At 37.1% G+C, this 18821-nt stretch overlaps 1 protein-coding gene across 5 annotated transcripts in view; it reads left to right on the top strand.

Annotated features, from left to right (window-relative positions):
- The first annotated feature begins 1730 nt into the window (after positions 1-1730).
- LOC131349275 (phospholipid-transporting ATPase ABCA1) overlaps positions 1731-18821 on the top strand; it is a 160837-nt gene continuing 143746 nt past the window's right edge. For 4 of the 5 annotated variants that reach the window (XM_058384830.1, XM_058384828.1, XM_058384831.1 and 1 more), the window contains exons 1-2: positions 1734-1991; positions 16130-16246. In XM_058384830.1, the coding sequence (XP_058240813.1) occupies positions 16181-16246 (66 nt within the window). In that variant the 5' untranslated portion in view covers positions 1734-1991; positions 16130-16180. Of the gene's footprint in view, positions 1992-16129; positions 16247-18821 lie in introns of all 5 variants that reach the window. The other variant, XR_009204058.1, reaches the window with a different exon arrangement.

Below are 18821 nucleotides of genomic sequence, written 5' to 3'. Positions count from 1 at the left end.
TCTGTATACTGTTTACATATTTAATTATTATCATGGTATACAATACCTTCTTTATTGCACCACTACAATCATTTGCTCATTTGCACTCATTGCATTTACTATAATCATTGCTCATTTGCACTCATTGCATTTACTCATTGCATTTACCTCCCACTGTATACTGTTTATATACTGTTATATACGCAAATTATTTATATATTTTTGTATATTGTTTATATATGCAAATTATTTATTGTTATATAGTTATTATATATGCTAATTATTTGCACTGCGAAATGCACTTCTGGTTAGATGCTAACTGTATTTCATTGCCTTGTACCCACATGTGCAGTGACAATAAAGTTGAATCTAATCTAATCTAATCTAATCTATACTCCGAGTGCATCTAGCTGTGACATAGAAGAAGCAACAGGAAAAGAAATGATGACTAGCTTCAGAGGAAGAACAAGTTCATCAGCTGTCATGTCAAAAGGAAGATCTTATGGGTGGGTGGGTGGGCACCTACTGTATTAATTGGCCGGTATGAAAGTTTGCAATTTAATTTAGTCCAAATGAACCCAGATAGCTAGTTTACAAGCACTGTCCATCATATTCAGTGTAGCCAGTTTTGAGTAAACAGCCTTTTGTTTACAGTGTGCTGCATAAGTAGTTTCAAAACCATTCACATTTTGTGCATCCATAAATATGTCATAAATCGTCACAAATCGTGCAAATACAAAATTTAAAAGCGATTTCAAAAGTATTTACCCCCCATTGCGATTAACCCCAATATTTGTTCAGCTGCAAAAAGTTACCACTAAATGCTTATGCAAATCATGATTTTTATTTTTATTTTTCTGTTTTCTATAGTTGTGCAATAGAAATTCTGGGAGTTTAGGAGAATGGAGTGGTGGTTTGGGGTTATGTTTTATTTAAAAAGCTGTTTAGGTAGTCAACAAAGAAACCTGAAAAAAAAAAAAACTGGGTAAAAATTATATTCAGGAGGTTTAAATTGTTGGGGTCAAATTTACCCCAAAGGGCAAAAAGTCCAACTGACAAGCCCAATTCTTTTCAACTAGTAACAAGCCCAAGGGGGTGAATACTTATGCAACCCACTGTACAGCTTACTTTATTTAGCACAACTGTTTTGTAGCTCTTACACACCATGACTCAGCATGTTGCAACAGTTTATATGTGCCTGTGTGCTTTTATCTGCTTCTTCTCCAAATCCCTGACCTTTGCTGGTGATTCTACCTCTCACACTCATTTGCTTTGCTCTTTGTAATAGTAGCAGTAAAACAGATGACTTTTATGACTGGAAGTTCACGGCCTTACAGCATCCGTGTCAACGGCCTTTTTAAACCATAGGTTTCCTCTGACCGAAACCTGAAAGTGTCCTGGTTCATCATTTCTCTGCTGGCGCCAAACAAATCAAATGAATTTAATGAGTTGTTCTCTCTCTCTCTCTCTCTCTCTCTCTCTCTCTCTCTCTCTCTCTCTTTCAATCATTCCCAGGCCTCAGCTCTTCCAGAAGCTTTTATATTGCTGCTGTAAAAGACTTCGACTGGCAAGCAGAAAGTGAGCTGATTATTAACTCGTCTTCCCTGGGCCTGATTCATGCTAAAACACATAACTGTCTAAACAGTCAAAAGAAGACATAGTGCACACACACACACACACATGCGCACAGAGGTTAGGTAAGAAACCACGTGCTTCCAGTGCATTCTAGCTTGTGTAATGTACACCAGTATGAACAAACACACACACACACAGTTCTGTCTCTATAGTAAACCCCATAGGACTCATTTACATGTTGCAGCCCATGAGGAACAGAGAGTTTGCATGAGAGGCATGATGACAGGGCAGGTAATAAATAGACTGGGCAGGTAGGAAGGCACTCAGCAAACATACAAGGAAACGTGTGTGTTATATTGAGCCGGTGCTGTCATGTGGATACTGTCAATGAGGATGTGGAGCTGACAGATGCAAGATCTCAGCAGGTTACAGAACAGGTGAGCGATCACACTCTCAGACACATGAGAACAGTCCTGATTATCCCTCTGTGGGAGCAGACCAAAGCAGGGAGGTGGATGTTGCTTGGGTCTAATCCAGTTTTGTTTTTGGTATATGTTCTTGTGCACAGAGCAAGTTTTTCCACTGAAATCCACAATGTGTAATATATTTGTTAGTACTGCCTGCAGAGGCCTAGTTTATGCTGTTTACGCTTTTATATGAGTGATGTAAAGGTCATTTCCCACAGAACACATATTTACCAGATGAAAATTTCATGATGAAAATCCTGACCGAACACGCCTCTACTCTTTGGCGACAACGAATTAAAAAAAAAAAAAACATGCTGATCTTTTTGTCTTGAAAAAGCAATTAAAAAACAGGTCACAATCTTCACTTAAATGTGGCAAGCTTAGAAAAAAGGCTTATGTTCCGAGTAGAAAAGGGTTTATAAGAATGGGAAAAAAAGCACTACAAAATTAGTAATTTGAAGTACAAGAAAAGACTATCGCTATTGTGTCTTCTCTTCCTCAGACTTCCGAACATTAAGTGAACTAGCATAAAAGAACATACCTTGTAGAACGACTGTTCATTATTTTAATGGACCTGTGAAGGATTTTTCTTTTTTTCTTCGGAAAAAAAGAACGTGATATTGACACCCTTGTTTCTGACAAATGAAAAGAATTAAATACGTCTGACATTCAACGGCTTTAAAATGTAATTATTGTAATTATTTAACTACACTCTTTTATTAATCCGTTTATAAAACAGTTAGTTCTGGGTCACTTTTGATCGGTCAAGCCGAACTCTAAGAGACGTCGTTATGGGATGTTACATTTCATGCCAATTTTCCGTAAAGTTTGGCTTCTTAGTTCAAAAAAGTAAGCAACATCATCAGCGGATGTGTCGGGCGCTAAAATATGAAACGCCTGTCAGTTAGTTGAAGAAGTGATGCCAGTTTTACCAGAAGCAATGAAAATCAATGCTGATATATTATAAAGTTTTAGCGGAGCAAAAACAGAACAGTTGAGTCAGAAATGTCACTTCCTTTATATTTTCTTGTCTATAGAACAGTTGCATTAAAGCTGTGAATAGATATAGTTCTTGTGCTGTAGGATTTTGCATACAGTCCAATCACAGCTGACCTGATATTCAGTAATAACTGTACACTTGCTTATGCAATATCCCTTAATTATACAACAGCGCACATGATTTCTCTATTCTGATTGATCAGAAGTCTGATTCGTTTCTAGATCGCTTAAGCACATTTATGAAGAAGAACTGAGGGCAAGAAGCCTTTGTTATCGCCACACATAAATTACAGTACAGTAGAATTCCTTTCTTTACATATCAAGTCGGGGTTAGAGTGCACGGGCAGCTATGATACAGCACCCCTGGAGCAGGGAGGCATTAAGGGTCTTGCTCAATTGCCCAACAGTGGAACTCGGTGGTGTTGGGGCTTGAATCCTGAGCCTCCAATCAACAACCCAGAGCCTTAACCACTTGAACCACCACTGCCCCAAAAATATACATAATATACATAATGTCTTCCAAACTAACATCAGTAACAAGGTGGACGCTCCACTTAATCAGACTTTGTCGATGAACCAGTTGTTGATAAAGTTTTCTATTTATCTAGCATTTTTTGGAAGGAGTCATCAGTTTTGTTTTCACTAAGGGAATGTTTTCAGGATGTTGCTTTATTAATTAATTAATTTATTTATTTACTTACTTACTTATTTATTAACTTCTTTTACAGACATTCCACAACATTAACATTAAAAGTAACTGAAAATGGATAAAAAGTCATTTTTTTATTAAAAAAATAGAAATAAAACACAATAAAACAACAGCGATGTGCTGTTTTAAGAACTGCAAATTAACACAACATCCTGTTTGTTGCTTGTTTCCCTATAACCGCATGCTTTTACTGTGTATTATTGCTTTATTGAAGCAATCATCTGAGCAGTAAATGTTTGAATCTTGCTCAGAGTCGCAACGCACAACACTGACAAAAGCACCCTGGCGTTTGAACACATCTTTCCCATCCCTAGGACAGAACCTTAACCCGCAGACCTCACTCCGCCATTTAGTTTTGGAACAGTAGCTTATTAACATCAATGGACCATTTTACTCTCGGATTGGTTCTACTGTCACGTGTCACACTAATATAGTCGATTCGCCTCTCGCAAGGACCCCGAGTTCAACCTAATGATGAGACGACACCGAGGTTCATCCGAAAGCGACAGAGCAGCTCGCTAATTAACCGCATGCTGAGGGTCAAAATCTTGAAATGACACCCGAGCTCAATTTTCACCCAGCATGTTTGTGATTTGACAGTTTGCACTCTCGGCACTTCCTATACACTTCGCATCACTTGGGAAAAACTCGTACAGATGTCAGCTCAGTTAACAGCTTAACGCTTGGATGAGATTGCGCCAACACTTACAAATGGCTTCGCTTAAAATTAAAATTAAAATTATACACCAAATGAAAACGTTCAAGTATATATATATATATATATATATGTATATATATATATATATATATATATATATATATATATATATATATATGTATATATATATATATACTATGTATATATATATATATATATATATATATATATATATATATATATATTTTATTATATATATTATAGATATATTATATATATATATATATATATATATATATATATATATATATATATATATATATATATATATATTGTTTCGAAAGGCACTGGAACCTAATATATAAAGCACCTGTTGGAAAAGTGTGAGACAGGAGAGTGTGAGATGTTCACACACCAGTTTATACACTGAGCTTGTGCGTAAGCAAAGGAAATAATTAAATAGATACATAAATAGCCATTATTGCTTTTTAAAATTAAACCATAGATTATATAAGGATATTATTATTATTTTATTATTATCCAAGCAGAAGATGTGCTTTGGGTATGAGGTCTTCCCAAATGATGGTGCCACACCTAATTATGTAATATTTACTAGTTATGTGAGTTATTAGGCTCCAGTTTATTTAAAATTACCAAATTGCCAAATTGTATGACCTAGGAAGGTTTATACCTAAATTCATTGTCCTTGAATAATTGCATTTAGAAGTATTTATTTTGCAGAGTACAAGTTGCTGATTTTTCTAAGGTGAATCCATTAGGGTTTATGAAACGCTGACTCTTTGGCTTTATATTCCTTTGAGAAAATTGCATTCAGAAATGAGGTAAAAAGGCTCTTATGGATGTCTTGAATTGAAATTGAAATCATTACTGTTAATAATATTATAAAGAAAAAGGCAAAGGAAAATTCCATTATAGTTAAGCAAGGAGTCGTAAATGTGTTGGAGCCAGGGACTGCTTTAACTGTTAAACAAATTAACAAACAAACAAACAAAATTAGAAACATGAACAAACTATTTAAATATTAGCCTCTGTATGTAAATGTGAACAATAATATTCAAGATAGTTACTAAAGCTTTAGAGCTTGTTTTTTTTTTAAGCATTTTTCACTCTGTCAGAAAGGGTCGCACAATGTACAGAATCCCCATTATGGCCAAATTTGGAAAGAAAAAAATAAATAAATAAAAAAAACACAAACAACATAAATAAATAAAAATAAAACTGATAAAATAAAAAAATAAATTAAAAAAATAAACAAAATAAATAAATAAAAATAAAACAGAAATACAATACATAAACAAAAGGCTTGATTATGGCTAATAAAACACAGTGAACATTTATTTCACATTGAGGAGTGTGTGTGTGTATGTAGGTGTGAGTCCTTTATTGTGTTATAAGGGACAAGTGTACGTGATTAAAAGTCTGATGACTGTGAGTGTGTCTCAATCAGCTCCCTAGTTCAGTAGTCAGGACACTGATCAGGGAGTTCAACATTTTATGCTCTCTCTCTTTCTCTCTCTCTCTCTCTCTCTCTCTCTCTCTCTGTGTCTCTTTCTGTCTCCCACAATGCACTAAACCAGAGATCACCAAATCCCACTATGTTCCCTTACTAGAAATCAGGACATCATAATTTCTGAAGCTTTGCAGCTTACAAATATGGTGGACAAAACTAGTCTCAGTCCAATTCATCTACAAATGTAAGTTGTTATGATTGTTATCATTGTTGGAGAGCTTAAATGATTACCTATATTATCAATATTTACCTTTATTTGATGTTTTATATTTATAAAAATCCACTAGCTAGCCTGTAGATGTCCTGTTACACTGCTGAAAAACTGGACAATGTTTTAATTTCCATATATATATATATGGACATCTACATTTTTCTGGAACATATATTGTTTCATCCTCCTCTGTGTATGTGTGTTTGTTTGTTCAAGGTGAGAAATTGCGTGAACTCTGATCACACTCACATCATATACTGTTACCGTAATGATTTAATGATTTACTCACTGCTCTTATACAGAGTCCATAATCAGCACACACTGATGAGGCGTACAGAGATTGTACAGAATTACTACTGAATCTCAGTAGACAGAAGGTCGTAGTACCATTGTGAAGTCCAGCATAGCATTCATTTGCATGGATTTGCACCTGATTTGTATACCAGGTGCCGAGTCAACACTGCCAGCGGTTCACAATAGCAACAAAACCACCTTGTGACTGTGTGACTTTTGATGGTGTGTGTTTTCATGTGTCTTTCTGTAATGCATTAGATTTAGAGGTCCTGTTTTGTGTAGATTAGTGGAGGCTTTTAGCAGGTAGGACTACAAGTCGCTATGAGGGTGAATGCAGTAAACCTTCAGAATGAAAAAAGAATGTTAACCCTGTGTTCATCAGCACTGTGATGATGACAGGCTTCACATCTTTTTTTTTAGACCAAATGACCAAATTGGAAGAAATTAATAATTCATAATTCAAGTCCTGGTTGAAAAATATGAAGCAGGCTTAAGGCAGTTCATGAGACCATCGACTAACTACAGAGCTATAGACATTTAGCCACAAACCTGCATAAGAGACTTTATGAAACGCTAAACCTATCACTGCTATAGATATACCTATTGCTACTACCTTAGCAATCGTTTACAGTTTACAGCCCATGTTCTGTGCATTTATTACTGTGTTCCGGGAATTTATTGGCCTGCACTTGTCTCCCATTGTTGTATATTTGCATTTTATGTAGTCTTGCGTACTTTTACTGCATGTATCACCCCATGATTCTGCAGAATTGAAATTTCCTTCTGATGTATACAAGCTATATAGAGGAATGACATTAAAAACTCACTTGATTTGGCTTAATTTTATTTTGTCTAGACATTGATTGTTTAAACAGGCTGACAGTGCAAACAAAAAAAAAGAATAAAGATGACAGGTCAGAGAAGTGGTTATTTTGTCTGCATTAAAATCAAATACAGTGGAACCCCGGCATATGAATGCCCTCTCTTATGAATTTTGCAAGAAATTTTCATCAACATACGTAGCATTTTCAGCATACGAATGAACTGAGCCGAACGCCGACTAAGTTGCACGTACGTCCAGGAGCCTTTCAAAACTTGTTGGCCTCCAAGCGAAGAAATCCAAGCGAAGCCAGTGTTGCCTTCGTGGTGTGTTCAAAAGCTAGGTGATTTTTCAGGTTTTTTTTGTTGACAGATTGGTGGTGTGGGTGATCTGTTCTATTTTTAGCCCAAGCTTGGTGGCATGACTTCCTGTGAGGACCCTTGACATGGAATGCTTGGCTTGGGTCAGTTCTTTGTAAGCAGCCATACACTTTTATATACGCTTTGTATTGCTAATAATGGTAATATTTTTGGGTGGCTGGAACAGATTATCTGCATTTACATTATTTCTTATGAGAAGATTCTTTTGGCAATACAACTAAGAACTCGCCTCCAGAACAAATTCAATTTGTATGCCGAGGTTCCACTTTAGATGTCAAGTCAGTTCAGAGTCTATGGCAGTGATAAAAAAGGGATAATTGCCAAATCATTAATGGATTGTCATTAAAGACGTCTGTCAGCATTCAGTTACGTCAGTAACCTGGAAAGGAATTTGTAGTAACCTTTACAAATTTTTCAGGAAATTAAATATTTCTGGGAGTTCTTGGTGGAACAAGTGATTTATGTCACTGTCTTGCGTTTTTTGAGTGATTGTCTTGTATCCTGGACATTTCATTATCCTTGCAGCAAAACTGGACAAGGCGTGGTATACGGGTCACACAAAAAAACGTGTCTGAATGTGAAACATATTTATGAATAATTACGATTCAACACATTATTGTTAGTATTTCTACAAAAATGATTAATAACTATGAAATATTAATCACTGATACTACCGTAAATCAGAAAGCATGCACGTGCTAGTCAGATTAACTTTTTACAAAAATATGTGATGTGTATTTTTAATTCATCGAATAGAGTTAGAGGAAAAAAATCTTAAAAAAAAAAATGTTTTTTTTTTTTTGTGTGTTCACTGTGGGTGTGCATGTACATCTAAAAGACCTAATGACAGCAATTTAGGAGATAAGATGATTATATTAGTAATAATTGCATTAACAGCAGTGACATTTTGATTGGGTGTGTGTGTTCAGATGTCAAATTGCAATCATTTAGATTATTATTACTGACATTTAGTTGTTGTTTTTTTCTCCTCAGTCTTGTTTTGGATCATTTTACTGACAGATGGAATGCAGCTCAGGTGGTGGATATTCTGGGCTCGCTTGCACTTAGACGACATGCTTCCCATTTTTTATTCCGGAAATGTCACAGAACACCTGATACACTTCAGATTGCACTCTGACCTTTCCTCACACACATTAATCTCCAGCTTCCTCCTTTAAATACTTTCTATACTATATATATATGTATATGCGTATGTGAGTGTTAGCATGTGTATGAAAACAATGCTATTTTTTTTTTTTCACAGTGAAATTGAATTGTGGAATTAGAGCTGTGCTGCTGTTTGAGCTGGCGATAGCAGAATATGATTTATAAATAGGAAATTACCCACTGCATATTTTATGTCTGGCGCTTGTGTCGGCCATTTTCCCGCGCCATGTTCTGGTTTCAGAGCCCCATGTCCTGTCTGATGCCTGCTGAAATATTTAAGGAAACCGGAGACAATTACCAGGCAGTGTGGAAGAGCAAGACATGAGCACTGAGTCTCACACACACACACACACACACACACACACACACACATACACACACAGTCCTAGCCATACACATATCGTCTGTCTGGTTCTGACTGAAGCTGAAGAAATGGCTAATCTCAGTCTCATAAACGATACATGGGGCTACAAAATGTCACAAAACTGATATCTGGAGAGAAAGTTCTTTCTACTACTGCAGGCCTTTCTCTTCTACTTTCCTCTTCTCACACCTTTCCTTTTCTTTTCTCCTTCTGCTTTTCTCTGAGGGCATTTTCAATCTGCACCCTTATATCTGAATCCTTTGTTCAAGAAAAAAAAAAAGGGTTCTGGATTAATGCTGTATTTCTTGAACGTTTGCTCACTTCTTTCTTTTTTTTTGGGTAAAAGTCTTATATAAAGTCCCCTTGTTTATGTCACGCTAGTCACCCAAGTGCTCTTGGAGGTTCTCTAATCAGAAATCCATAAACTATGGCTAGATTATTTGTACATCCTTTCTTTCCAGCCTACCAGGGTGGGCTTTTTTGGAACTACAGCAGTAGGAACATATATCAAAGTGAACACAATGGCTTCTAACTGATCGAGTAACAGATAGAACACATAAATAATGCAAACCGAAACAAATTAAGACTCACCCTACTACTATTGTTGTCTCTTGTGGCTGTGCACTGTCAGTTTCCAAAGAGAAATGGTAGTTACTTACTAGTTAAACATAACGTGAATCTGTGTGAAAATCATTTAGCACTAGCTTTGTTGGCAAGCTAAATGTACTAGCTAGAAAAAGCTCCGCTTCTTCCTGCCAAACTTTATCGTTCTATATGTACGTCAACAACGATGTACACATTTAATTTTAATCAAAATGAAAGTTTGTTGGTCAAATGCACAGACGTATAATGAAATAAAATGAAATCGAATAAGATAAAAAATAAAAATGAGATAAAATAAAAGTGGAAATAGCTGTCCAAAGTAGAGCAGGAAATAAAATAAAGTAGCATTAGCGGTACACTGGAAAAAAAAAATAGACAATATATCTAAAAATGCAGCATATTTATATATATGATGCATTTACTGATGAAATATAGCATTACAGTGCATGGGTGTAATTTTGTGCAGAAGAAGTTGGACATTCCAAGATGGTTTTTCTTCGTTATAGGTTTTTCTTCCAGTTTGGGAAACTGTAAATAGCAGGTAGGAATGAATATTGTGAGACAAGAACTGAAGAAATGTCATGTAATGCCGAAGGATTTAGGATTGGGCCAGGGAATCATTTGTGCAAATTGTTTGGATTTGTCACTTGTGTCACGGCTAATTTTCATAGTGAGAAGATGCTTGTTGTTTTGTCGCTGGCTCTACAGCATGTAAAGCGTTTATCAGGCTCCATGTCAGGTGCATATGTAGAAAATGGATGGTTGCTTGTCACTTTTTTGCTGAGTCAGAATCGCTCATTAGTACTACTTTCTATTGAGGATAAGAATTACGTCACTCAGGTTGTACTGTTTCAAACATAATCACTTAAAAAGTTGAATCTAGAAAACAAACCCAATAGAGCAAAATTGGCTCTCCCGTCCAGTCACAGTGACACAAGCCAATTATCGCTTTCCTCTGAGTATACTACATCACCTCATGACAAATCATGAGCAACAGTTAAAAAAAGGCATTCACATATATTATGTTAAATATCCATCCTTCTGTGTTGGCAGCTGTTGTGTGACCAATTCCAACCTACAAACTGGCTTTACCCTAAGACTAAATTAGAGAAAAAAACAATGTGTGTTCTGCTTTGCCACTAAAACAGTAGGTGTGGTCTCTTGGGTAATGGATAAAGCAAACAATTAGGAAAACCTGAAGCCTGTTTGGCCAGACTCTGGTAACATAATCTGCTGAATGCATTGTTGGCTTTCACAACCGTGATAGTGTTGGGAAAGCAGCCCAAAGCCTCTGCCTCTGCCCTCTCCATTAACCACGTCAGGGTGTTTGGCAACAGATTGACTTCCAGGTGATCTGAAGTACCTTCTTCTAGCTGTTCCAATGCCATGGTGCCCATTTCCTGGGCTTTTCCATATTTTGTTTCACCCTGGTGGTTGAATAGCACTAATATGCCATTGTCGTGGTGTCACTCCACACTAATACTTTAGATGCTTTCAAGGGATTTTGGAAAGTTTTTCAGCTCTAGCACCACAGCATTCATTTCAAGGATGTTGATATGCTGACATACTCCTTTGACTTTCATCACGTTCCAACACAGTAAAGGCACTACTTCCTCCTATCCCATTTCAATGGTTTGGCAGAGGAAGGTAATGAATAGACAGTAGCAGTACTTAATAGCCTGTAAGACATGCTTTACCTTGTCTCTATTGGAAATTTCTTACTAAAGGCCTTGTCGAAGATGTTCCAGTCCCAAACTACATATGCATCGATCATGTCTGAAGTCCAAAGCATTTGGCAGAACAAACAACTAAAAAAAATCTGTCCTTAAAAGCCCAAGAAGTTGGGAGTCGCAGATGTTTATAGACTTCTAAGGACTAATTACTTTGTGTTTGCAGCAACATATGCCAAACTTGAACAATAAGCCATGTGTCTTGTTCAGCACCACAGTTAATTGTGGCAAAATTAGAAATAATCAATATTACAATCATCTACAGTGTGTCTGAATGCACTCTCTCTGGTGTTGCACATTGAAGCAATACCAAGAATAGCCAAAATCAAAGGATTGGAGTGCTCTGTGCAGTGCCTTTGAATCCACTTTCTCAACTCCTCTACAAGACCAGAAGGATGAGTGATGAGATATAGAAGGCTTCATATTGACTCCACACATGAGGTCATGAAAGTCATGCTGTTAGCACTGTAGCCAATGGGAAAACACCACTGTGTCAGGGATATTCAGAGGATACTCAAATAACAACAACTGGTAAGTACAAAACCTACAAAATATGAGCAAGGCTTTGGAAGGCAAAGCAACCAAAAAACCACAACATCAGCACAAGCATGGCAAAGAGGTACACGGAAACCAGAACTTAAATAGTTGTGCAAATTAAGGTTAAATGGGAAACAGGGGAGAATGATTAGTGAGAAGCATAGCAAGGAAGCATGCAGGGGATGATGGGTAATGAAGTTTAAGCACAGATTTGGTGTAACAGTGACAAACTAAGTTATGAAGGACACCACCATAATGGTATTGAGATAAAAGGGAGTAGAAAAAAATAGTTATGAGTGGTCTGGCTTTTAAATAAAATAAAATAGAAAAAAACCCTAAAAAATCAAATCAAATGAATAATAATAATAATAATAATAATAATAATAATAATAATAATAATAATAATAATAATAATAATAATAATATAATAAAGTATAAGTACAAAATGTATATTAAAAATATTTTAAAAAATAGAAAATAAGAGAATTTTTAAACATTTTTAACTATAATTCTAAAATTGCATTTTTATTGTAACTGAATTGAATAAAATTGTATTTTATTGTATTTAAAGAAGTTTCATGTAAACATAAAATTAAAAAAATAAATAAATAAATAAATACAAACAAAAATAAATTTTTGTTGATGTTTGAAAAGTGAGAAATAGTGACAAAGTGAAAAGTTTCAAAAGTTTCCAAGCATTTAAAGGCTGCATTATATTGCTTTACTGGGGTTTTATTCGAATTTATAAGAACGCTTATAATTCATTAATGCAACAATTTACAAAAGAATGCAGTTAGGATGTGTTGTAAAGATAGGCTGCATACAAAGCAATACTTTTCCCCTCCTGAGTAATTTAATGGAACTGTTTTCTTTTCCTTTCTCGGATAGAAGAATCATCTCAACATCACGGTTTGAAAATTAAGCACATTTATATAAAACACTGCCTGATATCCATACATATGAGTTCATATTTAAATATATAAAAAAATGTGCTCTACTGCTGTACTAAAGTTCTCTTAGATGCAGATATAACTAGATTTTTTTAGTGGTATGCTCTTTCTGGGGGAAAATGAAACACTTATGAATATACTCATAAGACCACAGATTAAAGGTTAGAGTCTTGTGATGGAATAAGTTATTCATCAAGAAACTAAAAAAGAAAGTAAGAAAGAAAAGGTTGGTCTGAGTGGCTCCTAGAAATCTGTTGTAGTCCCTGAGCTTTGATCAGTGTAGAGAGTACAGATCATTTTACTTATTCACTTTACAGTCGCATCGCATTATCACTGGAAAATGTCAGAAGCTGTAGCTTTAGGTGGATGTGAATGAGATGCCTCTTAGAGCGAATTAAATTAAAGTGAACCCATGTGAACCCATGTGTTTTGAGAGATAGATAGAGCGCAGAGAGAGAGAGAGAGAGAGAGAGAGAGAGAGAGAGCGAGCGAGCGAGAGAGAGAGAGCAATTCCAGGTAAATGTAGGTGTGTTCATGTATGCATATGACCTAGAGACAGATTTTTCCCTGAAGTACCAATTAAAACCCGCAAAATGGACAGATCTTCCTTGTATTCGGAGTGGTATCCAGGTGAATACCAATGTGCCTACATGCACAGGTACAGGGTTCCTGGAAGAGCATCTCTGCAGTCTTGGTAACAACAGCACTCTACGTCAAACATTGCTCTTTATCTATTAAAGAGATGATGATCATTTGGAGTGTGTGTTTTTGTGTGTGTGTGAAGTTTAACCAATAGCAGCTTATAAATTTTACTGCTAGGCACTTCATAGAACGAATGTAAAGGTCTTTACAGCTCTCCTCAGGGACACACCATACAGATTGTATACTGGTCGGCTGCTATTTTCTGTGTCTGACTTGTAGTGTATGGTATTGTCTGTTTGCCCAAGGTTGCACACATGCACTTTATGTGAATAGGTTAATTTTACTCTTTAGCCCTTAGTACTGTGTTTTGTAGCTCAAAGTCTTTATGCAGCTCAGGGTCCAGGAGGAACGTTGTTTTGTGTCGTTATGTACTGCATCAGCTATACATGCTTGAAATGGCAATAAAAGCTTTTTGACCCGATTTCACTCTGACCATCTTCTAGCGCGAGAGACTCACACATAGCTAAAAAATCACCCCATTTTCCCAAACATCACATTTTTGCCTACTGAAAATATGATGTCTTATGTTTTCCAACTAAAAGTTGGGAAAAAGCATGCCATATAATCAACACTTTAAATCTATGACAGCAACAAATAGCTAAATAGCTAATGGTTGCTTCCAGCGCTAATATTCTCTAAGACACACTCGACTTTTTAGAACCTTTCGAAATTGTGAAGTCAGACAAAACATGACCTGAACCAAAGAATAAAGCGATATAAACATGAGAAAGGTCAAAACATGGCAAGGAAGTAAGACATAACAAAGTCTTTCAACTTATACAAACATTATTTATGGTAAGACGTTCTTAGTTCTTAAAGGTCATGGTAAAACTCCAGTGACTGTGACGGGTGTTTTGCAGGGAAAGGAAATGGCTTGTGCCTGTATTTTAATATTCATTCATTCATTCATTCATTCATTCATTCATTCATTCATTTTCAGTAACCTCTTCTATCCTAAAAACTTACAGCTTTGATCTCTGACTATTACAAAGCATTGACACTGTAGACTCCTTCCAAAAAATGCCAAATAAAAGTCTTTTCACCATATTAACAATTACATCCTTTCTTTTATCCAAACAAGTTCACCTTGCTGTCCAAGCATCTCTTGAAATTATAGTAAAAAAGTAGGAAATTACCCATCACGTTCTGACCAATCAGAATAGAGCGTTCAACAGCACTGCGGTCAAACCACGAACAACGGGTTTACAAATAACAGATCACGTACAGCTTTGCTGAGCAGGGTGGACTCTCTGCATCGCTGCCCCAATCCAATACAGCTCACACACTTGTTTTCACTTTGGCTTGCTAAATCTATACAGAATAACGCTCTATTATTCATGGATGATGGCACATGTGAGCTATTACAGCTTCCCTTCAGTATTAACCAATAACAACAAACAACAGCTAATTATACCCTCGTATAATGGATGCACACATTAAACAAGTGAAATGATTGCAGGTTTGATGGGGGAGGGGGTGAATTAATAGAAGTAAATCTGCATTTCCTGGAGGAAATAATGTGATCTATGTGTATAATGTCCTTGTATAAATGTTAACCATATTAACTCATTATTAAACCATAACACTTTTGGACAATATGGCTTATAGTCGGGGAAGAATATCTCTACACACACATTATTTTTAGGCTTGAAAAGGTTAATGGACACTGGCTGTTTTCGAATCCAATTCAATTAAAAAAGGGTTAATTCCCTAATAGTTTGATAATAGTTAATAGGTTAATAGTTTGTGTTGCTTCCAAACTTTTGCCCTGTAGCAAATTTATACATCAGACGAAGCTCACATCCACATGCACCACTAAGTCCAGGAGGTTCAGAACTCGGTGTGCAGTGCAAAGCTCAGACATCTGGCCAAGGTTTCACCCAGCTGAGCGAGGCATGTTTCAAAGCTGGAGCTGTAAATAATAATATTAATAATAAGACATCCCGTGTAAGAATATATATACAAAATGAAAAAAACCTACCATAAGTCAGTGGTTTTGCCTTGAGCGATAACTATTCACCCATGCACTACTCAGTGGGTGCGTACACACCATCTTCGTGTGTGTGTGTGATGGAGAATTGAGTAAAGAGATTATCTCTGCATTGTCATTAGTATGCCTGTAATGTGGTGTGAAGTTAATGGCTCAAGGGTCCGTTGGTGGAACAATCCAATCCAAATTGTTTCAGAGGGAGAGTAAACAGTGCAAAAATGCCAATACCGCCGAGATACACATTAGCGTTTCAGCAATTCCCTCAGTGCACAGATCAGCAATTTAACCATCATTAGACAATATTGTTTTTTTGGGGGGTTTTTTCAATCGGCTATTATTCATCACTAAAGTGGAGAAGATTCCAGAACAGAGGGAATGACATCGATTTCGGACTTCTCTGAGACCTCGTTTTTTCCCGCGTATTTTGTCTTTCTCATCCCGTTGTCCTTCTTTCCCCCTGCAGGAGACGAAAGGAGTCTGAGTTTGTCGTCGTGACGCCACAGCAGCCTGTGTAATGGGTCTCCTGGTGCAGCTCAGGCTTCTGCTCTGGAAGAATTTCACTTTGCGCAAGAGACAGAAGGTACACACATATTTACATACACACACATGCAGACACACACTTATATACACACACACACACAAACACGGCATCACAACTCCCAACAGGTGTAGAGCGAGGTGTTGTTTTTGAGTGTCAGGTGGCATTTCCTGGCCTGGAACAGCTGTTGGTGCGAGAGAGAGAGAGAGAGAGAGAGAGAGAGTGAGTGAGAGAGAGAGAGAGAGAGAAAGAGAGACAGCAGATTTTACCTGTCTCCTGAGAGAGAGGAATGGTGTCACCTCACATACACACTCACACACACACACACAAATGCATTCACTGACACGCCACAAATTTTCATACACTAAGACAAATCCAATCGCGCATGCCCACACTTCCAATCCCACCGGCTAAGAAATACAAACACTCACCTCAAACACACACACAATGCATTCATACACACCCCAAACACACAATCTGACACATTTTCCCAAATCCCCAATGACACTCAAACAATACACTCACACATATTGTACTGTATGTACATTTCTGCCTAATGTGCACATATACACACACCAACACGTTTACACTCACATATCACCCACCCACTCTCTAAATGCACACACACACACACACACACACACACTATTTAACAATGCATCATTCTGGTATTATGCAATTGGCACAACAGAAAATATCCTGAATAATTATCTGTGGCCATGCTCTCTGGGTGGGAGGGATCGTATACTCTCTCTCCTGTCAATCACAGCGACATTAACCAATCAGGGGAATTTGTGAGCTTATGTATGTGGAAGAGGGTAGAGAGCCTTTTCGGTCTTTTGTTAAGTCACATTTTAAGGCAGCATATGGAGCGTTTTTTCTTTAAAGGCAGGGTGGGACAGAGGTAATCGCGGAGTTTAGTTTGGGGGGTGGAGTTTAGGGAGGTGCATGGCTGGTGAGAAAACCTATAATGAATTTGAATGATGGTATTTATTAGATTATATACAAATTAAAATTGTGGGAAAAGTTTTAGGCACCAACTCCAGCCCAAACCCTCACCTTCAGCTGCTTAACTTAACATGTTTTGAGTAGTTGTCAAGTGTGATACTCCCTGCAACTTCCTAGAGCACTTTTCACCACCTTGGGGGAATATACCATTCCGTCTGTTGTTTAGTCAACTGTAGACTATAAGAAAGAAAAAAAAACACATTATTGTCTTGTTGAAAGCTCTGGAAGATGGTGTTTTTTTGGTGTGTTGGGCCTTTTTTTTCCTCTGTGTCAGTGTCTGCTCTGACAAATAAGAACAGAAGGACTCAGTATGCACTCTGGAGATCTGTAGATCACATAAGCCCGTTCTGAGCGCCGGCTCTACAGGGAGTCAGGTTGTTTGTGTTCTTAATATGCTGCTCAGAAGCTGTGTGAGGGAAACAGAGACAAGAGAAACGAGAGAGAATGGACACCTCAACACACATGCACAGCCTTGGTGATATTTGTTTTGTTCAATGGTTGAACTAACTACACCAGTCTTCTGTATGTACAGTATTAGGGGTTGTAGCATGAGGTACTGGATGTGATTGTGATGAATCAGCGTCTCTTTTATTTCCGAAAATGCAGTAATCATGCTCATAATCACAGGAGTAGAGGAGATATTCAGAATTGAGGAAACAGCTATGGGTCAAAACAAGGAAGAGGTTCAGAAATTATATTGACAAGACTTTGTAATTACACCAGAAGACGAAGGGGTATACTCTACACAAATAAACTAATCAAGGACTTAACACAGCAAGATTTGGACTAATTCGAGAAACAAAGCACTGAAAGGACGGAGCAGAGACAAGACTTGAATCAAAACAAGCAGTGTGTCAGTTCTTTGGATTAAATATGAGCTTTACCACCATTTCCCTGGACAACAAGTGTTCAAACCTATCCACAAAGGCCAGTGTTGGTGCAGGTTTTCCTTCCAACCAATCAGAAGCCACACCAAGGTGCTTCAGTGGATGCTGGTTGAAGTTTGGTGACCTGCAGATTCATATCATATGAAGACCTGTGACCAATACAGGATTGACACATCATGGCACGACCAAGTTCATGAAAGCACAGATTATAGCAGTGTCGCATCATCCAATTTTATATAACACAGCTTTAAAGGAATATAAGCTCAAAAGAGACGCTGCCTGGTTTACTGGTTGCCGCATGTGTTCATAGACACATTAGTTGGTTAATTCTCTAATCAAATACCGTAAACACATGAGCATTAAGTTAGCTGGCTAGCTTATTCCATAACACGGAAACATTCCATTTACTATATCCATTGCCTTGGCATGTGATGTCATATCCAGTTGTCGCAGGAGGCTCTGAAGAAAATTTCCCATGTTGAACTTCTAGTGTGGCTACAGAAAGCCAAGATCAGCTGATTAAACAGGTGAAATCTGGAAGATTCATTTGGACACCCCTGTCCTGGACATGCTGGAAAAAAACACCAGAGGTAGAAATGTTAACTTCTGTCTGTGAAGGTTATTCAACCTCGACTGCTATCACTACATCAAGCCCATAATTGGCCTCATCTAATACTGCAACTCAACAAATACTGTGTCTCCTGTTTCGTATGTTTGTTCCT

This window comes from Hemibagrus wyckioides, linkage group LG29 (assembly GCF_019097595.1).
Source record: "Hemibagrus wyckioides isolate EC202008001 linkage group LG29, SWU_Hwy_1.0, whole genome shotgun sequence".
Lineage (NCBI taxonomy): Eukaryota > Metazoa > Chordata > Actinopteri > Siluriformes > Bagridae > Hemibagrus > Hemibagrus wyckioides.
This window is presented reverse-complemented; position numbering and strand designations above follow the sequence as displayed.